The sequence below is a fragment of the Acanthochromis polyacanthus genome, chromosome 22, assembly GCF_021347895.1.
Source record: "Acanthochromis polyacanthus isolate Apoly-LR-REF ecotype Palm Island chromosome 22, KAUST_Apoly_ChrSc, whole genome shotgun sequence".
Lineage (NCBI taxonomy): Eukaryota > Metazoa > Chordata > Actinopteri > Pomacentridae > Acanthochromis > Acanthochromis polyacanthus.
This window is the reverse complement of record NC_067134.1, coordinates 9,430,299-9,455,810: the sequence shown is the minus strand read 5'-3', so window position 1 is coordinate 9,455,810 and position 25,512 is coordinate 9,430,299. Positions and strand designations below refer to the sequence as shown.

The 25,512-nt window shown below is 36.3% G+C and overlaps 1 protein-coding gene across 1 annotated transcript in view; it reads right to left on the bottom strand.

The window, feature by feature from the left end:
* Positions 1 to 14,419, bottom strand: part of LOC110972345 (DNA-binding protein SATB2-like) — a 35,355-nt gene extending 20,936 nt beyond the window's left edge. Inside the window, exons 1-5 of the mRNA XM_051943552.1 lie at positions 13,120 to 14,419; positions 8,280 to 8,444; positions 4,860 to 4,986; positions 3,406 to 3,529; positions 1,076 to 1,178 (exon numbers count right to left, since the gene is read on the bottom strand). Coding sequence (XP_051799512.1) covers positions 1,076 to 1,178; positions 3,406 to 3,529; positions 4,860 to 4,986; positions 8,280 to 8,444; positions 13,120 to 13,321 — 721 coding nt within the window. The 5' untranslated portion in view covers positions 13,322 to 14,419. The remainder of the gene's footprint in view (positions 1 to 1,075; positions 1,179 to 3,405; positions 3,530 to 4,859; positions 4,987 to 8,279; positions 8,445 to 13,119) is intronic.
* Positions 14,420 to 25,512: the final 11,093 nt, after the last annotated feature.

Sequence of the window (25,512 nt, the reverse complement as noted above, 5' to 3'; positions counted from 1 at the left end):
TCCGTAACCTCCTGGAGTTTGCATTTTTCTGCAGCTCAATGGAAACAGAGCAACCATGAAAAAGGAGACCAAATTTAGTCATGTCTTCTGTGCAGAATGATGCAGTTAGAATGACAGAAACGGCACAAAAGGATGCTAAAATAACACAAAAATGACAGAAAAATAACACACAAATGACACAAAAGAGACAACAGACGTTAACAGAAATTAAACAGGTGCAGAAAAGTAAACAGATATATAAATGACACAAAAATGACAAAAAGATAGAAAAACGATGGTGACAAAAATGAAGCAAAAAGAGCAAAAAAATAAACGGATACGGAAAAAAATGACAAAAATGACACGATAAGAAATCAAAACAGCACAAAAATGATGCTAAACTAACACAAAAATGATGCTAAACTAACACAAAAATGACAAAAATGAAAAAAGTTGCAAAATTGACACAAAAATTTCAATAAAAAATACAAAAATGAGACAAAAAAAATAACAAAAACACACAAAAAATGACCATAAAATTGCAAATATCACACAAAAAGACGCGAAAATCACACAAAAATGACAAAAACATGCTAAAATAACACAAAAATGACAAAAAATAGGCAAAAACAACATAAAAATGATACAAAAAGACACACAAATGACAAAAATATGCTAAAATAGCACAAAATTGACAAAAATAACACAAAAATGATACAAAAAGACAAAAATATGCTAAAATTACGCAAAAATTACACAAAAATGCCAAAAATAAACACATAAAAATGACGCAAATTACAAAAACTTATGAAAATCACATACAAAAAATGAAAACAATCACAATAATTGCAAAGTGCTAGGGATAACAAATTAAAATTTTCAAGGCAGATTTGTAAAAGAGACGTGCAGAGTGAAGTGATTTTGGTTGAGCATCACATTCAGCCGACACTGATGTACAATTATGGATCAGTTCAAGAACCACTGGAACCTGAAAACCTCTGGAACATGTGGGGGTGTTCTCGGGTTCGGAGCGTTCTGATTAAATCTGACAGATTTCTGAGCTGGTTCTTCTCTCGATGACATAAAAAGACGTTACCTTTGCTGCGTTTGAACCTCTTGTACCAGCGTCCAAACTCCTGGCACTTGGAGGTGGACACGTTGGCGTAGTAGGAGCTGTTGACGATGGCCGAGATCATGCTCTGGGTTTGAGACACAACACAGGTTCTAGTTAGGGAGTCGCCTGAAGGCAAGAAAACATCTTTCACAATCTTATTTTGGTCATTTTGTGTCTCGTTTGTGTTGTGTATCTTACTTCCCTCGTTTTGTGTCTTGTTGGTGTTGTTTGTGTCATGTTTTAGTCATTTTTTGTCTTGTTTTGGTCCCTTTGTGTTGTTTTGTTTAAGTAATTTTTTGGTCTCATTTTTGTCCAGTTTCATGTCTTGTTTTAGCAACGTTGTGTTTAGTTATGTGTCTTGTTTTAGACACGCGTCTTATTTTGTGTCCTATTTTGGTCCTTTTGTCTCTCCTTTGTGTTGTTACGTGCCTTGTGTTGGCTTTTTGTTGTCTCCTATCGATCCTTTTGCTTCTCCTTTTGTGTCTCCTTTGTGTCTTGTTTTAGTCATTTTTTGGTGTTGCTTTTGTTTTGTCCGGTATTGTGTCCTGTTTTCGTCTTCGTTTGTGTTGTTTTGAGTCTCCCTTTTGTCATTTTGTGTCTTGTTTTGGTCCTTTTGTGTTATTTTGTTTTTCATCATTTTTTGGTCTCGTTTTTTTAGACCATTTGAGTTTTGTTTGTGTGTTTTATGTCTAGTTTTAGTCATTTTTGGTCTTGTTTCAGTTTTTGTCCAGTTTTGTGTCTTGATTTGTTTTTTCTGTGTCTTGTGTCTTGTTTTAAGGTACGTGTTCATTAGCGTTGTTTTTTCCCACATGTAAACGTACCACGTCGTGTCTTGCTCAAGCGCTATTGTGACAATGTTGTGGCCTGCTAGTGACCATCCATCACATGGGCGATTTTCAGATGCGGCACGCTGATGTGCGGGAAAAACACATCTAGCGGACACATACCTTGACTCGTTTGTGTTGTTTTTTATTTTGTTGTGGTCCATTTGTGACAAAAAGGCACGACAATGACACAAAAAGAAGCTAAAAAAGTTTTTAAAAGAAGTCGTAGATTGACCGTAGAGCCCCTCTCAGAGTTGTCTCAGCTGATTTATTAAAACCCCGCCCATCCCTTCCCTAATGTGCACCTCCACACTGCACAAGTGAGATCTCAACATGGGAAACGTTGAGGATTAGAACTCACATGAGTCAGGCTGCACGCCACCCACACACTTCCCCTAATCACTAATTACATCATGACTAAGTCTTGTGCATAAATCACCAGTCTAACGACTGCAGGGTGTGTGAGCGGGATAATTGAGGTGCATCCTTTCCCATGGGATCCACGGCATCCATATTCCAGTGAGTCGGATTACACACTGCAGCCAGTGTGGTGGTGAAAGCATGTGTTTGGAGAAAACACTCCGATAAACTCCTAGCTCCACAAGTCAGTTTTTGGTCTCTCCATTATTGTGTCTTGTTTTTCTCATTTTGTTGCTCGTTTGTGTTGCTTTGTGTCTCGTTTTAGTATTTCTTACTTCTCATTTTTGCTTGGGTCATTTTGTGGACTCGTTTTTGTCCAGTTTTGGATCTTGTTTCAGAAAATTTTTGTTTTGTGTCTCGTTTTAGTCATTTTGTGTCTTGTTTGTGTTGTTTTGTGTCTCGTTTTAGTAATTTTTCTTCTCAGTTTTGCTTTTGTCCAGTTTAGTTTTGGTCATTTTTTTGGACTCGTTTTTGTCCAGTTTTGTGTCTGTTTTAGTAAATTTTTGCTTTGTTTTGTATCTCGTTTGTGTTGTTTTGTGTGTTGTTTTAGTCATTTTCTGTCTTGTTTTGGCCCTTTCGTGTGTTGTTTTGTTGGTTTTCGTCTTGTTTTAGTCATTTTCTGTCTTGTTTTGGCCCTTTTGTGTGTTCTTTTGTTGTTTTTTGTCTTGTTTTAGTTATTTTGTGTCTTGTTTTGTCCCTGTCGCGTCTCGTTGTGTTTTGCGTTGTGTTAGTCCTTTTTTAGTCTCATTTTTGCTTTTGCCCAGTTTTGTGTTTTGCTGTGGTCAGTTTTTGTCATGTTTTCTCATTAATTTTTGTCTCGTTTTGGTCTTTTTGTGTCTCGTTGCAGTAATTTTTTTCCTCATATTTGTTTTTGTCCAGTTTAGCGTTTTGTGTTTCTCATTGTGTGCCTTGTTGAGGTCCTTTAGTTTCTCATTTTTGTCTCTGTCTGGTTTTGTGTCTTGTATTAGTAATTTTTTGTCTTGTTTTGTGTCTCACTTTTGTCATTTTGTGTCTTGTCTTCGACCAGACCTCCCAGGTGAATTCTGGGTAGACACATGACGGTGTTACCTGTGAGAGAGGACACTCCTTGGCCAGAGCGCTCTGGTTGGTTTCTCTGAGCAGCTCTTTGAGGGCGTTTCTAACGGTGGCGTGGCTCCACTGCTCCGATGGCAGCTCCTCCAGCCGGGCGAAGCTGCAAGGAGATAACACAAAAGTCATTCCATGCTCATTAAAATACAGACAAAAACATGCTTAAAATAACCAAAAAATGACACAAAAAGATGCAATGACAGAGACAAACATTCAGCTAAAAAGATGTGAAGAAATAATGCAAAAATATAAAAATGACACCCAAGGACAAAAAAATTCTAACAACAGGTGTTAGCTAGCCCTAACCTGTTCTTTATAACGGCAGGTGTTCGCTAGCCCTAACCTGTTCTTTCTAACTGCAGGTGTTCGCTAGCCCTAACCTGTTCTTTATAACGGCAGGTGTTAGCTAGCCCTAACCTGTTCTTTATAACGGCAGGTGTTAGCTAGCCCTAACCTGTTCTTTATAACGGCAGGTGTTAGCTAGCCCTAACCTGTTCTTTCTAACTGCAGGTGTTCGCTAGCCCTAACCTGTTCTTTATAACGGCAGGTGTTAGCTAGCCCTAACCTGTTCTTTATAACTGCAGGTGTTAGCTAGCCCTAACCTGTTCTTTATAACGGCAGGTGTTAGCTAGCCCTAACCTGTTCTTTCTAACTGCAGGTGTTCGCTAGCCCTAACCTGTTCTTTATAACGGCAGGTGTTAGCTAGCCCTAACCTGCTCTTTATAACGGCAGGTGTTAGCTAGCCCTAACCTGTTCTTTATAACGGCAGGTGTTAGCTCGCCCTAACCTGTTCTTTATAACGGCAGGTGTTAGCTAGCCCTAACCTGTTCTTTATAACGGCAGGTGTTAGCTAGCCCTAACCTGTTCTTTATAACGGCAGGTGTTAGCTAGCCCTAACCTGTTCTTTATAACGGCAGGTGTTAGCTAGCCCTAACCTGTTCTTTCTAGCAGCATTTGTTAGCTACCCCTAACCTGTTCTTTCTAGCAGCATTTGTTAGCTAACCCTAACCTGTTCTTTCTAACTGCAGGTGTTAAATATCCCTAACTTGTTCTAGCAGCAGGTGTTAGCTAGCCCTAACCTGTTCTTTATAACGGCAGGTGTTAGCTAGCCCTAACCTGTTCTTTATAACGGCAGGTGTTAGCTAGCCCTAACCTGTTCTTTATAACGGCAGGTGTTAGCTAGCCCTAACCTGTTCTTTATAACGGCAGGTGTTAGCTAGCCCTAACCTGTTCTTTATAACGGCAGGTGTTAGCTAGCCCTAACCTGTTCTTTATAACGGCAGGTGGTAGCTAGCCCTAACCTGTTCTAGCAGCAGGTGGTAGCTAGCCCTAACCTGTTCTAGCAGCAGGTGGTAGCTAGGCCTAACCTGTTCTAGCAGCAGGTGGTAGCTAGCCCTAACCTGTTCTAGCAGCAGGTGGTAGCTAGCCCTAACCTGTGCAGGAGGATCCTCAGCGTCACCATGTGGTAAACGTCCAGCAGCATGTCGGCCACCGTGGCCTCTGGAGCGTCTGTCAGGTAGTGGATGGGCATCGGCTTCCAGCGGCCCACTTTAATGATTCCTGGGACACAAGAGAAGAGATTTTAAACAGAGTCATCTCTAATCAGCATCAGCCCAGCCTGCTGGTTGGACTCTCAGAGCTCAACGTTCCCTAATCTAAACAAACCTAATCACGTTAGGGTCTCCTAAATCAAACGCAGGCCTCGGTCGAGTCTTCATCGCATGAAGATGGCAGCGACTGGGGCAAAACAACAAAGCATGCTCTCTTTGGACTCCACCGCTGATTAATCAGAGGAGAAATGTAAAATCAGCTCAGTGGGCGGCGAGGGCGAGCGGCATTTTGATGTTGACATACTGAACAAACACGGCAAGGAAAATGTTTCTACATCCTGCAGCTGACTGCTTTTAGAAAAGACGTGGTTTAAACTAGATCTGCAACATGCCGACAACGATGCTTAAATAACACAAAACGACACAAAAAATCCCACAAAAGACACAAAATGACAACAACATACTCTCAACAAAAATATAAACGCAACACTTTTGTTTTTGCTGCCATTTTTACGAGATGAACTCAAACATCTAAAACTTTTTCCACATACACAATATCACCATTTCTCTCAAATATTGTTCACAAATCTGTCTAAATGTGTGATAGTGAGCACTTCTCCTTTGCTGAGATAATCCATCCCACCTCACAGGTGTGCCATATCAAGATGCTGATTAGACACCATGATTAGTGCACAGGTGTGCCTTAGACTGCCCACAATAAAAGGACACTCTGAAAGGTGCAGTTTTATCACACAGCACAATGCCACAGATGTCACGTGCAATTGGCATGCTGACAGCAGGAATGTCAACCAGAGCTGTTGCTCGTGTGTTGAATGTTCGTTTCTCTACCATAAGCCGTCTCCAAAGGTGTTTAAGAGAATTTGGCAGTACGTCCAACCAGCCTCACAACAAATAGACACAAAAGGATGCTAAAATAACACAATGATACAAAAGACATAAAAATGAGACAAAAAGATGCTTAAATAGCACAAAAAGACACAACATGTTGCTAAAATAACACAAAAACTGACACATAAGGCCATAAAAACCACACAAAAGGATGTTTAAATAACACAAAATTGACACAAAAGACACTAAAAGATGTTAAAATAAAAGAAAATGAGACAAAAATGAGACAAAAAGACACTAAAATAACACAAAATGACACAAAAATGAGACAAAAAGACACTAAAATAAAACAAAATGACACAAAAATGAGACAAAAAGACGCTAAAATAACACAAAATGACACAAAAATGAAACAAAGACGCTAAAATAACAAAATGACACAAAAATGAGACAAAAAGACGCTAAAATAACACAAAATGATACAAAAATGAGACAAAAAGACGCTACAATAACACAAAATGAGACAAAAAGACGCTAAAATAACACAAAATGATACAAAAATGAGACAAAAAGACGCTAAAATAACACAAAATGACACAAAAGACACAATAATAAGACAGAAAGATGCTTGAATAACAGAAAACTGACACAAAATGACCAAAAAAGGGCACAAAAAGACACAAAAGGCTGGTGAAACAACAGACAGCAGCCCTACAGGAAGCCTGCCGTCTCCTAAGCCCAGGCTGTGGGACGGTCCTGGTTCTGGACATTCCTGGTTCCCCGTAAACACAGGGCACTGGAACCCAGAGCCGACGCCCTGCGACCCCTCGCCTCTCCCAAACACAGAAACCAGCCTTTTCTTCTCAAATAAATAATTTCTGGCTGCACTCGTGCATTTTTCCCCCCGCTGTGGTCACGACCAAAATTATACGGAGCCTCTTCTATTTTCTGCTGCCGCTGAAACGCATCTCGCATAACTCTGACGGGTATTTTTAACCTCCTCACTTTTATTCTTTCTTGAATTAACTGAAGCACATTAATTAAAAAGCAGCTCTGTGTTGTTTGGAGTGTGTGGGTCAAACAGGTGCTGAGTGGAATGATCAAACTACAACTAACTAACGGAGACTTTCACTGATATTATTCACTGAAAACGCCCCGTTTTAAAGCCTGCAAAACACGAGTGGGTGATTTGAGCGTTCCTTTTGTGTCTTCTTGTGTCTTTTCCTGGAATTTGTGTTATTTTAGCATCTTTTTGTGTCATTTTTGTGTCTTTTTGTGTGCTTTTTCTGTTATTTAATGACCCTTTTGTCTCATTTTTGTGTCATTTTGTGTTATTTAAGCATATTTTGTAATATTTTGGTGACTTTTTGTGCCACTTCTGTGGTATTTTAGCATCCTTTTCTATGATCGTCATGTCATTTTGTGTTGTTTTAGCATCAATTTCTGTCATTTTTGTGTTGCTTTGGGTTATTTGGTGATATTTAAGCTTCCTTTTTTTAAATTTTCTTAATTTTTGTGTCAATGTCAAGTAATTTTTGTGTTATTTTAGTATTTTTGTGTTATTTTAGCTTCCTTTTGTGTCTTTTTTGTTCCACCTTTCTTGTTTAAGCATCATTTTGTGTTATTTTTCTGTTACTTTAGCATCACTTTGAGTCATTTTGGTGTTGTTTTGAGTTATTTTAGCATTTTGTGTTATTTTCCGTTTTTTAACATCCTTTTGTGTCAATTTGTCTCTTTTTGTGTTGTCATAGCATCCCTTTGTGTCATTTTGTGTCATTTCTGTGTTATTTCGGCATAATTTTGAGTTATTTTCTGTTGTTTTGCGTTATTTTAGCATCCTGTTGTGTTATTTTTGTGTATTTGTGTGATTTTTTTGTTTTATTTTTGCGTCATTTTGTGCCTTTTTGTGTATTTTGTGTTGTTTTGTGTAATTTTTGTGTTATTTAAGCATATTTTTGTGATATTTGTCTTTGTGCCTTCTTTGTGCTATTTTAGCATCCTTTTGTATCGTTTTATTCATTTTCGTGTCATTTTTGTGCTATTTAAGCACCCCTTTGTGCTGTTTTTGTCTCTTTTGTGTTATTTAATCACATTGTTGTGTCTTTTTTTTGTTATTTTAGTATCCTTTTGTGTAATTTTTGCATCTTTTGTATCATTTTTGTGCTATTTCAGAATCCTCGTCTTTCGTTTTTGTGTCTTTGTATCATTTTTGCGTTTTTAAGCATCCTTTTGTGTGATTTTGTATCATTTTAGCATCTCTTTGTGTCTCTTTGTCTGTCTGTGTTACTCTAACTGTGTCATTCACCTCTTAGTCTCCCTCCTCCTTCATGGTTGCTCCTGACTTTATATTACAGTAAAACATGAGGAAAAACGTGAGCTTTGAATCATTTCCTGTTCTAATGATGACGCCATTGTCGCTCTGAGCTGAAGTTAAGATCTTTTTGCTCCACTGACCTCGAGCCTGGACGGCCGAGTTGTGCGAGTATCCCAGGGCAACCAGCGCCGTCTCCACCAACTGCGTGAAGAGGACGTCCTTCCGAACCAACACGAACTCGGCGTGGCGGTCGCTGCGGCCCTCGTCTGCGTGTTCGACCACGCAGTAGACCGGGATCATCAGACCTGGATGGGACAGACACGGTTAGAGCTCCTCATTACACCAGGGCGGTTCAATATGTCTGATCGTTTCATGTTCACCCGGTAGAACCAGAGCAGCAACGGGACGATTACACTACAATAAATAAAGGAGGATTAGATGACACAGAAATGAGACACAAAGATGAAAAAGTGGCACAAAATGAGACATAAAGACACAAAAATGACAACACAAAAAACGACATCAAGACACAATACGACAGAAAAAGACACAAAAGTGGTACAAGAATGACACAAAATAACGCAAAAAGACACAAAAATGACACATAAAGACACAAAGATATGCTTAGACAACAGAAAATGACACAAAAAGAAAAGATTTTTTTTAAAAAGACACAAAAACACACAAAAAGGAACAAAAATGACACAAAATAACAAAGACAGAAAAAAAGACACAAGAAAAGATGCTTAGATAACAGAAAATGACACAAAAAGACAAAACGACACAAAAAGATATGCTTAGACAACAAAAATTTACACAAAAAGAAACAAAAATAACAGAAGATAGAAAAAAGATACAATTATTCTGTCATTTCTGTGTAACTGAAGCTTCCATTGGGGTTGTTTTGTGTTATTTTTGTGTCATTTTGTATCATTTTTGTGTCTTTGTATCATTTAAGTATCCTTATGCAATTTCTGTGTAATTTAATCATCCTTTTGTATCATTTTGATGTCATTTGAGTCATTTTCTGTTATTTTTGTGTCATTTTTGTGTCTTTCTGTGCCATTTTGTGTTATTGTAGTATCTTTTTGTATAATTTGTGTCATTTTGTGTCATTTTTTTGTCGTTAAGCATCTCGTGTCATTTCTGTGTTTAAGTATCCTTTCGTCATTTTTGTGTTTTGTAATCATCCGTTTGCAGAATGTTGTGTCTTTGTTATTTTAATTTGTTTATAGGTAATTTTTGTGTGCTTTTTGTGTCGTATTGTGCCTTTTTGTGTCATTTTGTCTTATTTTATTTGCCTTTTGTGTACTTTTTGTGCCATTTATGTGTCTTTTTGCATCATTTTGGTGTCGTTTTGTGCCTTTTTGTCTTATTTTATTTGCCTTTTGTGTACTTTTTGTGTCATTTTTGCGTTATTTAATCCCCCTTTCGTCCCCAGTGAGGAGGCGTCTTAAACAATCCCCGTTCTGCCACAGAGGAACAAGTGTTTCCTCCAGCAGTGCGGCCTCCTGGTGGTCTGCTGGTTAAACTGGTTGAACTGGGCAGCTGCCAGCGTGCGTGTCAGCCAGTGTACGGCTGCGTTTGTGTCGTTACCACATATTAAAACCCACAGGGGATCAGACTTGTGTGCAGCGCTCGGGGCCGGTCGCTGGTGAAGAGCTGCAGCGTTCACACCCACCCAGAACAGGAACGGCTAATTAAGAGGCTATCAATCTGCTCCTGACGAGCCAAACCGCAGCAGCAGCAGCAGGCACGCTATCGGCCCGCTATCGGCGCGCTGGAGGGAGGAGTGAGAGGACGCTTAGCTAATGCTAATGCTAATGCTAATGCTAGCATGGTAAGGATGAAGATCAGAACCAGTGAGGAGGGAAAAGAAAAGAGTGATAATGGCAGCCTGAAGACAGCTTCTGACACTTTTGTGTTGTTTTAGCATGTTCTTGTGGGGTTTTTTGAGTTTTTATTGTGTCTTTTTGCATCATTTTTGTGTTATTTAACCAGGCTTTTGTATCATTTTTGTCTTGTGTGGTTATTGTGTTATTTATGTGCCATTTTGTGACTATTTGTGTCATTTTTACATCTTTTTGTTGATTTTTTGTGTTATCCAAGAATCTTTCTGAGTAATTTTGGATCATTTTTGTCTCATTTACACACGTGGACAAAATTGTTGGTACCCCTCAGTTAAAGAAGGAAAAACCCACAATTCTCACTGAAATCACTTGAAACTCACAAAAGTAACAATAAATAAAAATTTATTGAAAATTAAATAATCAAAAACAGCCATCACTTTTGAATTGTTGATTAACATAATTACTTAAAAAACAAACTAATGAAATAGGGCTGGACAAAAATGATGGTACCTCTATAAAAGATTGAAAACTATTTGACCAGAGTGACATGATTAACTCAGGTGTGTCATTTAATTGACATCACAGGTGTTTCCAAACTCATAATCAGTCAGTCTGCCTATTTAAAGGGAGACAAGTAGTCACCCTGCTGTTTGGTGAAAAGGTGTGTACCACACTGAACATGGACAACAGAAAGCGAAGGAGAGAATTGTCCCAGGACATCCGAAAAAAAATGATAGACAAACATCTTAAAGGTAAAGGCTATAAGACCATCTCTAAACAGCTTGAAGTTCCTGTGACAACAGTGGCTCATATTATTCAGAAGTTCAAGACCCACGGGACAGTAGCCAACCTCCCTGGACGTGGCCGCAAGAGGAAAATTGATGACAAATTGAAGAGACGGATCGTTGGAATTGTATCCAAAGAGCCCAGAGCAACCTCCAAAGAAATTAAAGGTGAACTCCAAGGCCAAGGTACATCAGTGTCAGATCGCACCATTCGTCGTAGTTTGAGCCAAAGTGGACTTCATGGGAGACGACCAAGGAGGACACCACTGCTGAAAAAAACTCATAAAAAAGCCAGACTGGAATTTGCAAAAATGCATGTTGACAAGCCACAAAGCTTCTGGGAGAATGTCCTTTGGACAGATGAGACCAAACTGGAGCTTTTTGGTAAGGCACATCAACTCTATGTTCATAGACTCAAAAACCAAGCATACGAAGAAAAGAACACTGTCCCTACGGTGAAACATGGAGGAGGCTCAGTAATGTTTTGGGGCTGCTTTGCTGCATCTGGCACACGGTGTCTTGAAAGTGTGCAAGGTACGATGAAATCTGAAGACTATCAAGGCATTCTGGAGAGAAATGTGCTGCCTAGTGTCAGAAAGCTTGGTCTCAGTCGCAGGTCATGGGTCTTCCAACAGGACAACGATCCAAAACACACAGCCAAAAACACCCAAGAATGGCTGAGAGAAAAGCGTTGGACTATTCTAAAGTGGCCTTCTATGAGCCCAGATCTGAATCCCATTGAACATATGTGGAAGGAGCTGAAACATGCCATTTGGAGAAGACACCCATCAAACCTGAGACAACTGGAGCTGTTTGCTCATGAGGAGTGGGCCAAAATACCTGTTGACAGCTGCAGAACGCTCATTGACAAATACAGAAATCGTTTAATTGCAGTGATTGCCTCAAAAGGTTGTGCAACAAAATATTAAGTTATGGGTACCATCATTTTTGTCCAGCCCTATTTCATTAGTTTGTTTTTTTAAATAATTATGTTAATCAACAATTCAAAAGTAATGGCTGATTTTGATTATTTAATTTTCAATAAATTTTTATTTATTGTTACTTTTGTGAGTTTCAAGTGATTTCAGTGAGAATTGTGGGTTTTTCCTTCTTTAACTGAGGGGTACCAACAATTTTGTCCACGTGTGTATAATGACTTTATGACTCCTCGAAGCTAAATTAAATATTAATTATTTATATATATGTACATATATATATATACACACACACATATAACATTAATATGTATTTATATAAAATTAATTCCATATACTCAAAATTTTTGTCTGATTTGTGTTATTTTAGCATCCCCTTGTGTTTTCTGTATCTTGTGTCATTTTTGTGGTTTTTTTATGTCTCATTTTGTGACTTTTTGTGTCATTTTTGCATCTTGTGTTTATTGTTCGTGTTTAAACACTCAAAACATGTCTGTAATTACCACTAGCTTGTCCAGAATGACTCAAAATTTGGCCAAAATGACTGAAAAATTGTCCAAATTTGCTTCAAATTAGTCTAAAATGACTTGCAACTTGTCCATTATTACCTGAAAATTGTCCTAAATGACTTAAAAGACATCTTGTGTTTATTGTTCGTGTTATTTAAGCATCTTTTTGAGTCATTTTTGTGGCAGTTTGAGTCATTTATGTGCAGTTTATGTGTTAGTTTAGCATCCGTTTGTGTTTCTGTGGGGTTTTTTGTGTCGTTTTTGTGTTATTTTAGCATCCCTTTGTGTTTTTTTTAGTCTTTAGTGTCGTTTTTGTGGTCTCATTTTTGCATCTTTTTGTATCATTTTGCCTTTTTGTGTAATCTTTGCATCCATTTGTGTCATTTTTGTGCTATTTCAGCATCTTGTGTCATTTTGTGTCTTTTTTGTGTTATTTAAATATCCTTTGGGGTCATTTTTGTGTTTTTCTGTGTCACTTTTGTTTATTTAAGCATCTTTTTATGTCATTTTGTGCTGTTTTTGTGTTATATAAAGATCCTTTTGGGTTATGTTTGTCTTTTTGTGTCAATTTTGTGTCATTTAAGTATCCTTTTGTGTAACTTTTGTGTTATTTTGGTTTCCTTTTGGGTCTTTTGTGTAATTTTTGTGTTATTTTCGATCCTTTTGCGTCATTTCTGTGTTATTTTAGCATATTTTTGTGCCATTTTTGTGTTATTTAATCATTTTGTCATTTTTGTGTCGTTTTTTTCATTTTGTGTCATGTTTTTTAATTTCAGCATCCTTTTGTCTCTTTTTGTGTCCAGTGTCTTTCATGTCAGTTTTGCACTTTTTGTGTCATTGTTCTGTCATTTTGTGGCATTTTTCATCTCCCATAGACATGATTGAACATTTGACGCCTCACCTCCCAGCGGCCTCAGCGGCGTGCCGTTGTGTCGGATCCGTGGGTTTGCCGGGCTGCCGTTCACCTCCAGGCGGCTCAGTTTGCACTGAGGGGGGCCGCTGGAGGCCGGACTGGCCCCGTTGTCCCCCCGCTCCTCTGGGCTGGAGCTGTCCCTGGGATCAGGGCTCTCGGTTCCTCCTCCTGAACCTCCACGCTGCTCCATCTCCCTGCAGAGTCCAGCAGCAGCGTCTGAAACACAAGAGTTCAACCAGATAGCATCAATCTGAAGAGACCAGTCAGACCATCAGTACAACCCTGGGGTCCATTTATCACAACAAATATAAAGTCCTGAAAGTCTGTGGACACAGAGCAGCCACGAAGGACAGAGAGATGCTAAAAGGACGCAAAAATGACACAAAACCAACAAAATGACACGAAGGGATGCTGAAATGACACAAAAGGATGTTTAAATAATGCAAAAATGACAAAGAGCTGTTAGAATGACATGAAAAATACACAAAAACACAAAAATTACATAAAAATGACACAAAAAGACGCTTAAAAAACATGAAAATGACACAACATACCACAAAAAAGAAGCTGAAGTAAGACAAAAAATGTCATGAAAACACAAAAATGGCAGAGATGACATGAAAATGACATAAAAAGGCACAAAATGACACAAAATGGTGTTAATATAACACAAAAATTGCATAAAAAGACACAAAAATGACAAGGAGATGTTAGAATGACATGATAATGACACAAAAATGGTCCAAAATTACAAAAAAAGACACTAAAGTAACGCAAAAATAGCATGAAAAGACACAAACATGACAAAGAGGTGTAAAAATGACACAAAGAGGTGTTACAATTACACGAAAATGACAGAAAAAGACACAAAAGTAACAGAAAGGATGCTAAAGTCACACAAAAATGACATGAAGACACAAAAATGAGATATTAAAACGACTATGCTAATGGTAAAATGAAACAAAAATGGCACAAAGAGACACAAAAACACACAAATGAGACAAAATGATCCAAAAAGACACAAAAGAATGCTTAAATAACATATTGTGTCTCAATTTTGGTCATTTTTTTTGTCTTGTTTTTCTCATTTTGTGTCTCATTTTGGTCCATTTGCGTCTCATTTTTCTTCTTCTCTGGCTTTGGGTCTCGTTTGTGTCATTTTGTTTCAACTTATTGTCATACTGTAGATGTCTTTCTACCTCCATATTTACAGACCTTAAAATAAATCTGGAATAAAACGATTTTGTTGGAATGTCACAGTTTTAGGCAAATCACTGATGAGTTGTTCAAGGACCGTCGGAAAGTTGAAAATCTGATGATTCTTTCTGTTTTTAGAGTTTCTTGCTCTGATAAATGGTGCAAATGTATGTTTTTATTGCATTTTTGTAAAGATAACGTGCCAGTTTTGGTGTTTCGAGGGTTAAAGGACCGACCGAATAGAAAACAAATAGATTTTTGCCACTCTTTAATTCCATGAAGCTAGCTTAGCTTAGCAAACGGAAAAGCAAAGATTCTTTCTGTTTTTACATTTCTTGAGCTCATTCTTGATCTAAATGTATGTTTTTATTATGTTTTTGCAGATACCATGGCAGTTTTGCTCTTTAGAGAGTTAAAGGAATGATGATGTGTTCATTAGATTGACGCCACTCTTTCTTTTAGCTTAGCTTAGCAAATGGAATAGCAAAGATTGTTTCCGTTTTTACAGATCCTTGAGCTGATAAAGGCTGGAAATTTACATTTTAATTCTGTTTTTATGACGATAACATGGCAGTTTTGGTGTTTAGAGGGTTAAAGGAATGATGGGAGGTACGCCATTTTTTCCTTCCATGAAGCTAGCTTAGCTTAGCAAACGGAATAGCAACGACTCTTTCTGTTTCTACAGCTTCGGGCTCAGGTAAACAGTGTTGCTTATGGTAATGTTTTAAAGACAACAAGCCCTTTTTTTGCATTTCAAAGGGGCAGATTGATTTCCTGAACAGCCTTTTCTGTGATCTTCACCGGGATATGAAAACGTTTTCACCACGATGACAACAAAAACCAACAATCCTAAATGAAAACGAAGCTAAAAATGATTCACCAACCGCACATCAAGCGTCTTTGTTGGTTCTGTTATTCCCTCAGAAGGGAGGCAGACTAAATCCAGACTGTCCATTTTCTTTTGTTTACAGGAGCAACAACAGGTTGTACTGAAAGACGACGAGGTGTTTAAACCACGTACCAAACAAAATGACAGGGGCAAATAAATTAAACTGTACAAACGCACTTTCCTTCCTTCATTCAGTCATTTTTATGACTTTTTGGTGTCATTTTTGCATTATTTGAGCATCCTTTTGTGTCATTTTTATGTTTCTTGTGTCATTTTGTGTTATATAAGCATCTTTTTTTTCTCATTTTGGTGTTATTTTAGCATCTTTTTTGTCATTTATGTGTCTTTTTGTGATATTTAAGCATCCTTTTGTGTAATTTTTGCATGTTTTCTGACATTTTTGTGTTATTTCAGCATCTTTTTTTGTAATTTTTGTGTTATTTTAGAATCTTTTTGGTCATTTTTCTGTTATTTCAGCATCTTTTTGGTTATTTTTCTGTTATTTAAGCATCCTATTTGTATTTTTTGTGTTATTTCAGCATCTTTTTGGTCATTTTTTGTTATTTAAGCATCTTTTTTGTAATTTTTGTGTTATTTTAGCATCTTTTTGGTTATTTTTCTGTTATTTAAGCATCTTTTTTTTGAATTTTTTGTGTTATTTCAGCATCTTTTTGGTCATTTTTCTGTTTTTTAAGCATCCTTTATTGTATTTTTTGTGTTATTTAAGCATCTTTTTGGTCATTTTTTTGTTATTTAAGCATCTTTTTGGTCATTTTTCAGTTTTTTCAGCATCTTTTGTTATTTCTGTGTTCTTTAGCATCATTGTGTCTTTTTTGTGCTCTTCTTTTGCCACTTCTTTGTATCTTTTTTAGCTTAATTTGTGTCATTTTTGTATTATTTAAGCATCTATTTTTGTCATTTTTGTGCTATTTTACATCCTTTTTTGTCAGTTTTTTGTCTTTCAGTGTCATTTTTTTATTTCTGTGTGTTGTTTTTTGCATCTTTTTAGTTTAATTTTTGTCTGTCATTTTTGCATATTTTCTGACATCTGTGATTGTTGTGTTATTTAAACATGTTTGTCATTTTTGTCTCTTTTGTGTTATTTTAGCAACCTTTTATTTTTACATCTTTTTGTATCATTTTTGTGCTATTTTAGCATCCTTTTGTTATTTTTGCATCTTTTCTGTCATTTTTGTGCTATTTTAGCATCGTATTGCGTCATTTTAACATCCTTTTGTGTTATTTTAGCATCCTTTTGTGTTATTTTAGCATCCTTTTGTGCTGTTTTTGTGTCACTATAAATGTACAGAGGACATTTCTGAGATCTTCTCGATGTTGTTCTCTTTTCGTAGAGCTGCAGGGCTTTAGATTACAGTGAAAAATGATGCTAACAGTGAGGAAAAATGAGACGGGAGCAAAAACACTGCAAAGAGTTCAGAGGTTTGAGCGACAACAACAAAACCTGACAGCTCAACGCAACAAGACGCTAATTTAGAGGCTTCAGCTGTAAACTAATTTACCTCATCAGTTCCTCTACTTACAGAAAACACTGATGTGCTGAGACTTATTTAGAAAAGCTGCTGATTCAGAAACAAACATTTGACTTTTTATTTCCATGCTAAAGCAGATTAATCCTGTTTCTATGCATTTCTCTGACTGAGCAGCTCGCCTACATAAACCAGTGTTTTCCTCCCTCTGTGTGGTTTCCTCTGGTATGACCGTAAAGACGACAGCGACACATGATGATAATAAAACTCACATTAATGGTGCTGATAAAAAACATGTCCAACACAAACAAGAAAAGAGCCACACAGTATGGAGGCTCTGCTGCACTTAGTGCTCCATTCAGTCAGTCTGGACTGGATGTCAGCGATAGTCACTTCCTTCATTACTTCCTTGTTATGGACCTTCTTTCCTTGTTTCATACCTTCCTTCCTTCGTACCTTCCTTCTTTCCTTGCTTACATCCTTCCTTCCTTCCTTGTTTACATTCTTGCTTACATCCTTCCTTCCTTGTTTACATTCTTTCTTACGTCCTTCCTTCCTTGTTTACATTCTTTCTTACGTCCTTCCTTGTTTACATTTTCTTACATTCTTCCTTCCTTCCTTGTTTACATTCTTGCTTACATCCTTCCTTCCTTGTTTACATTCTTTCTTACGTCCTTCCTTCCTTGTTTACATTCTTTCTTACGTCCTTCCCTCCTTGTTTACATTCTTTCTTACGTCCTTCCTTGTTTACATTTTCTTACATTCTTCCTTCCTTCCTTGTTTACATTCTTGCTTACATCCTTCCTTCCTTGTTTACATTCTTGCTTACATCCTTCCTTCCTTGTTTACATTCTTGCTTACATCCTTCCTTGTTTACATTCTTGCTTACATCCTTCCTTCCTTGTTTACATTCTTGCTTACATCCTTCCTTCCTTGTTTACATTCTTTCTTAGGTCCTTCCTTGTTTACATTCTTGCTTACATCCTTCCTTCCTTGTTTACATTCTTTCTTACGTCCTTCCTTGTTTACATTCTTTCTTAGGTCCTTCCTTGTTTACATCCTTCCTTCCGTTCTTCCTTGTTTACATCCTTCCTTAATGTCCTTGTTTCCTTTCTTTCTTCCTTCCTTCCTTGTTATGTACCATCCATCCTTCTTTCCTTCCTTTCTTGTTTCTTACCTTCCTTCAGTCACTACTTCATTCCTTCCTTCCTTGTTACATACTTTCTTCCACATTTCCTTCATCCCTCCCTCTCTTGCTTCATTCCTTGTTTACTTTCATCCTTGTTTCCTCATTTCCTTTATTCCTTCCTTCCTTATTTCCTTGCTATTTACCATCCTTCCTCATTAACTTTGATCCTTCCCTCCATGTTTCCTTCCTTCATTGTTTCCTCCCTTCCTTCCTTCCTTCCTTCCTTCCTTCCTAAATAAAAACATATATCCTATATTTTGAGCTGCAGTCTCCAAAATAATCAGTGTAGCAACAAAATACAGACGTATTCACAGTTATCCAGATTTGATATACTTTCAGAATATTTCCTTAAAAAACAAGAAAGAAGATGGATTTATTTAAGCTCACAGGAGGACTGTGATGCGTTTACTGACCCGGTAACTTTCAGCTTTCTACTAAATAACAGGACAAAGCCAGAAGAAAACAACCAAACAAACAACCCTGACTTCAGACCACCGTTATTCTGCCGAATAAATGAAAAAATAAATGAAAAAATAAAACGTGAAAATTTCCTGAAACATTGGACTGCATAGAGGAAGACGTCTAAATGCTTTATCACGGTAATTTTCTCAGATCAACACAAGAAACAGCTCAAACCGCTGAAAAACTGCATCTAAAACACGTTAAAAATCAAAGAGCACGCTGATGAGATGGAACCTCTGTCTGCAGTTTGTGTTGCTCTGCTTTTAATAAACACATTTCTGGAATATTTGGGGTAATGGATTATGATCAGGCCTCGTCCCTCCTTCACATTTTCTCTAACCAGAGCAACATTTAAGCCATTAATGAGGAGACCTAAAAAAATAGTAGATGGTTGCGGTATCTTTTAAAAAAAACACAAAAATGTCCTCATAGAGACGACATCGGACACGAAATGAACCAGGAACTGAGTTTTTTTTACCATTTGCAGTCGAGTCAGCTTCATATACAAGAAAAATAAAAGAAATAATGATGATCAAAATGACAAAAGTCAGACAAAAAAAGACAAAAACAACAAAAGACAAAATTTTAAAAAATGAGAAACAAAACAACAAAAAATGAGACAACTAATATGAAACAAAAGAAAAACCAAATGACAAAAGTGACATAAAATGACAAAAAATAGATAAATGATACAAGCGAGACAAAAAAAAACACAAAATGATAAAAACCATCCAAAAACGACAAAACGAGACACAAAACGACAAAAACAAGACAAAATGACAAAACCAAGAAACAAAAAAATGACACACAAAACGACAAAACCAAGACACAAGAACAACAAAAATGAGACACAAAACAACAAAAATGAGAAAACAACAAAAATGAGACACAAAATGACAAAACAACAAAAATTAGACACAAAATGACAAAAATGAGACACAAAATGACAAAAATGAGAAAACAACAAAAATGAGACACAAAACAACAAAAATGAGACAAAACAACAAAAATGAGACCTAAAATGACAAAATGAGACACAAAACGACAAAAGTGAAATCTAAAAAAACAAAAATGACGCACAAAATAACAAAAATGAGACACAAAACAACAAAAACAAAAATGACACAAAATAACAAAAAATGAGACCTAAAATGACAAAAATGAGAAAACAACAAAAATGAGCCACAAAATAACAAAAATGAGACACAAAATAACAAAAAATGAGACCTAAAATGACAAAAACGAGACACAAAATGACAAAAATGTAACAAACGACATGAAACAAAACAAAAAAGAGACAAAGAAGCTACAAAGCAGCATAAAATAGACAAATGACACAATCAAGAAAAAACACAAAACGACAAAAATGATGCACAAAACAATGAACAAAGAGAAACACAAAATGACAAAAATAAGACAAAAAACAGGAACAAGAAGAGAAGAAGCATTTTGAGAACAAAAATGAATATTTCCAAAAGTAAACTGGTCAAAATAACAATGATTATATGAATAGTTTCCCACTGATCTGTTATTCTGCTTGTGACTGAACAACATCTACTTATAACTAAGTAAAATTAACAAATAGATATTTTTACATTAACTATAAAAAGTCAGAAAATGGTTGCAGATTCATTTTAACTACTCTCCTACTTTGTTTCCAGTGTTTTTTTAAAATGTAAAATCAAGTAAATCCTGATAGAAAAAGAAGACCTGAAACCTCCATCGTGTGTTTTTAGAGCTCTGATGTCAGGATTTAGAGAAGGACAAAGATCCCCAGAGATGTTGGAGAGAAAACTTCAAATATCACCAAAAGCAATCTAAGGTGGACGTAAACGAGCTTCACGTTGCTCTGAAAGGTAACACTGAGCAAAGCTTTGCAGCTGGAAGAGTTTCACTATTTAGAGTTTAAAGTCTGATTCTGGCATCCCAACAACAACTTTAAAGGCTTTCTTTTGTCTTGGCTTCATATCTGATGACTTTATCCTCTTAATCCAGTTCCACAAACAAATGTTTCATCTTTTCCTTTTGTCTGCAGTCAGACGGTCCGTCTTCAGAATACACGCTCTGGTTTTACTCTTCATGCTTTATTCCTCAAAAATAGATTAAAACCCTGCTTAAAACAGACATTTACCCACAGTTCTTCCTTCTTTACATCCTTCCTTCTATCCTTCCTTTCTTCCTGTCCATTACTTTGTTTCCTTCCTTCCTCCTTTCCTTCCTCTCTTCATTCCTTGTGTCCTTCCTAACGTGTTTCCTTCCATCCATCCTTCTTCCTTCCTGTCCTTTTTCCATTCTTGTTTCCTTCATTCCTTGTTTGTTTCCTTCCTTCCTGTCCTTGTTTACTTCCTTCTGTGTTTACAACTTTTCTTCCTTTCTTCCTTCTTTCCTGTCCTTCCTTCTATCCTTCCTTTCTTCTGTCCATTACCTTGTTTCCTTCCTTCCTCCTTTCCTTCCTCTCTTCATTCCTTGTGTCCTTCCTAACGTGTTTCCTTCCTTCCATCCTTCTTCCTTCCTGTCCTTTTTCCATTCTTGTTTCCTTCATTCCTTGTTTGTTTACTTCCTTCTGTGTTTACAACTTTCCTTCCTTTCTTCCTTCTTTCCTGTCCTTCCTTCTATCCTTCCTTTCTTCCTGTCCATTACCTTGTTTCCTTCCTTCCTCCTTTCCTTCCTCTCTTCATTCCTTGTGTCCTTCCTAACATGCTTCCTTCCTGTCCCTTTTCCATTCTTGTTTCCTTCATTCCTTGTTTGTTTCCTTCCTTCCTGTCCTTGTTTACTTCCTTCTGTGTTTACAACTTTTCTTCCTTTCTTCCTTCTTTCCTGTCCTTCCTTCTATCCTTCCTTTCTTCCTGTCCATTACCTTGTTTCCTTCCTTCCTCCTTTCCTTCCTCTCTTCATTCCTTGTGTCCTTCCTAACATGCTTCCTTTTCCATTCTTGTTTCCTTCATTCCTTGTTTGTTTCCTTCCTTCCTGTCCTTGTTTACTTCCTTCCTTTCTTGCTTCCTTGTTTACAACTTTTCTTCCTTTCTTCCTTCTTTCCTGTCCTTCCTTCCTTTCTTCTTGTCCATTTCCTTGTTCCCTTCCTTCCTTGTTTTCTTTGTGTCCTCGTTTCCTTCCTTAATTTTAATCTTTCTCTGATCCTCAGAGTTTTACTTTCCTATTAATAAAGTAAACAAAGGAGCTGCTCGAGTTTTCTAAAGCGTCTTTCTCACATAAAGCCACTTCAGGCGGCACATTCAGCTCAAAGACTTCAAACTCTTGACTTCAGCGTCCACATGGAGGCCAAATGTACAGAATGACATGCAGGAAACCCCCTCTGACTGCAGCCTGGATCCATTCAGGGACATTTAAAGCATCTTTAAGAGACAGTTCAACCCTCAGAAGCCCAAAACCTGCTGCTGGGTTCCACAGGCCTGATGTCTGGACGGACAAAATGCCCAAATCACACCATTTATCGTCATCAAAAACACGTTGTGTCCTCAGAAAACTCAAACACAAATGTAAAATCTCAGCCTTTTATCAAAATCACTTTAATTTGCCAAAGATTTTCTTATGCTGATCGAATTCTGCAAAAAAGAAAAACAATTCTGCATTTCTCAGTGAAGCAATAAAGCTCTTTATAACTCATCTCCAACCAACAGTCACATTACAAAAATTCTGTGACTTTCATCTGAACTGCAGGCAGTGTTTAAAGAAAGTAGACAGATATGAATATAAATAAAGGAAAAAACACCAAAACTAGACCGTTTGTTAAAGCCAGAACCTTTAAAACAGAACGAAAAGCTGGTTTTCTACTTCCAGAAGGTTCCTGAACTACACATCTGCTGTTCCATCAGGAGATTCAACCAAATCCAGCTTAAAATTGAGACATTTTATTTGAAAAAACTGCCAAAACACATTACCAAAATTCCTACGATCTTTTCAGCTGAACTGCAGGCAGTGTCTAAAGACAGCAGAGAGGAGACAAATACGGAAACTGGTCTATAATGTAAGTAGAACTTCCATTTTATCCCAAATATTAGAATCAACAAATGTTGTACACATTGATTACAGTTTTTTGTTTTGTTTGAAATTTTGGTGAAATATGTCATCTCAGAAATTCAACTTTTACCTTGTCATATATATATATATATATATATATATATATATAATTCATGGCATTATAAATGTGAAAGACCTTTCAGAGATCTCTACTTCTAGTCATGCACCTCGTTTCCATCAAGGTGCAGGACTTTAGATTCAATTTATTAGGAAATTTCAAGGTATTGTGTGCTAAAGACGGTCCTTGAGTAGGTTTTAAGGAATCCCAGAGCCTGTAATTCAGGAGAAATGATCAGGATCTGGTTGATTAAACATGTAGACGAACAGCAGGAGGTGAAATATCAGTCTGAATACCAGAGCAACTTTTTTTTATATATGTATACAATATCCAACATGAGATTCTTACAGGAATCCGTGAGCCCATCTCATCAGGAAACAACTTTCTAATATTTATCATGCCATCATGTGTGAAACAGAAGCTCCTCAGTGTCCATTAAATATGCATTTCTTAAAATAAATAGTTCCCCAACATCAGTTTCTCACATAGAAGAACAAACAATACAGAGTGTTTGTGTCCTGCTTTAAAAAGGCCAGATCTTTGCTTTTCTTTTTTCCCCCACAGTGTGATTAAAATCAAAGCATTCTGCACATTGAAGTCTTTAGCTTTATATTTTCCTATTTATAAGCTCAGACTGAGGGAATTCCAGCAACAAGTTTAAACTTAACTTTAATTCTAGCATGTTTAAAGTTAAGCTAACAGTCTGCTAGCTTCTTTAACCACTACTAACCCGTCATATAATCTATTAAATAACATTATTAGATAATATTTTATTCTCGAAATCATTAATATTGCACTGAATTTATTTGTCTTTGTCATTAACTGATGCTAAAGCAGCTATTTCCCAAGTTTATCCAGCAAAGCTGCTTTTCGCCAACGTACTCCATTCAAATAACACCGAAATTAATATTTTAGCTGATTTTTTAGTCACATGCACCCACACATTCACAATATTTTAAACACTTTCTGAATCCTAATTAAGTTCTGAAAAATTCGGCTTAATATAAAAGTGATCATTTGTAGTATTGTCTTCTTTTTTCAATTTTAAAAGTATTTTTACGCTTCAGATTGAGTGAATTCTAGCATGTTTAAAGTTAAGCTACCTGCTTGCTAGCTTCTTTAAACACTACTAGCCTGTCATATAAGCTAATAAATAACATTATTATTAGATCAGATTTTGTCCCTGAAATAATTAATGTCACTAAATATATTCATATTTGCAACTGATGTTAAGGTAGCTAATTCACAGATTGTCCAACTCTTACTTCTCAGCGTACTCCATTCAAATATCGCAAAAATCAACAATTCTCGCATCTTCTTTGCTAGCTATCGACAAATTCACAATATTGTGACTATTTTTTTGAATCTTAATTAAGTTCTAAAAAAATCGGCTTCAATAAAAAGTGATTATTTACCACACTGTCCTCTCGGGTGTCCATGTTTAAAGTCTTTTTATGCCTCAGACTGAGGGGATTCTCGCATGTTTAAAGTTAAACTAACACTTTGCTAGCTTTTTTAACTACTGCTAACCTGTCATATAAGCTGTCAAATAACATTATTAGGCAACATTTTGCTCCTGAAATCATTAATATGTCATTGAATTCATTTATATTTATCTTTAACTCACGTTGAATCAGCCAATTTCCGCGTTGACACCGCAGCACTCCTACTTTGCGACGTACTCCATTCAAATATCACCAAAATCAATAATTTACTCGATATTTATTGATAACTCTCGAGAATATCTTCCGAATCTAAATGTTTTTCTGAAAAATTCGGCTTACACATAAAAGTGATTATTTACAGTATTGTCTTCTTAGGTGTCAACTTCAACAGCTGCAGCTCATTAAATCAGGCTAATGGTGATTCAGGTGTGAAATTATTTCTTTTTTAATTAGAATGAGATTCATTTTTAGAAATTTTGAATGACCTCAGACTAAACTAACAGATGCTTCCATTAGTTTTATTATTCTAATTATTGTTACTTTATCTGCCAACACTGTCAGTGATTAATTTTTAAGTATCAGAAGAAAATCCTGAAATCAGCTTATTTATTAGGTTTTTCCAGCAGCTTAATTTTACATTTGCAACACATAACATAAAATCAAATGCAAATTTTCATATGCAAGTGTTTAAATATGCAATTTTTTTTCCAGATAATTACCAAAATAAATGTTTTTAGCGTCAATTGTCAAAATATCTCTTTGTTTTTTCAAATAATGACTAACATAAAATGTTGTCATCAAATATCTAAATATGTCTTAGTTTTTTTCAAATCATGAACAAAATAAATGTTTTTAAAACCATCAATTGCATAAATATGTTAGTTTTTTTAAATGACTACGATAAAAAAAAAAAGACCAAAGTCAACATTTTTATCATTAATTGCCAAAATATCTCAGTTTTTTCCTCATATAATGATGAAAATGAAAGTTTTTTATAGTCAGCTGTTTAAATATCTTAGTTTTTTTTCAAATAATGATCAAAATAAATGTTTTTTATTGTCACTTGTATAAATATCCCAGGTTTTTGGGCTATAATGAAGGGGTTTTTTTATCATAAATTGTCTAAATTTGACTTTACTTTTCAAATAATGACTAAAATATTCATCAATTGTCAAAATATCTGTTATTTTCCCCAAATATTGATGAAAATGAAAGGTCTCTTATTGTCAGTTGTCTAAATCTCTCCTTGTTTTTTCACATAATGACAAAAATAAAGTTTTTTCTAGTCAAGGAACAATTTGGAGACTGCTGGGTAAAGCTAAAGACGTTTCTCTGACTTTAATGTCATAAAATCATCCAATATGAGTTCAAAACCACAACTTTACCTTGTATGTGATGCATGAATATGACATGACATCTACTTCCATGTGAATATCTTCATGTTTTCCTGTGAAATTAATCTTATTCTGAAGCCAAAAGTGCCATGAAACTCTCATATGTAATAAATGTGTTTAGCTTTTTGTCTTTATCCGTCTTTAACTTCTGCTTTCCAGATCATTTCCACTCACTTTTTAGGAAGTCGGTGTTCCTGCCGGGGAATAAACTCCATCCATTGG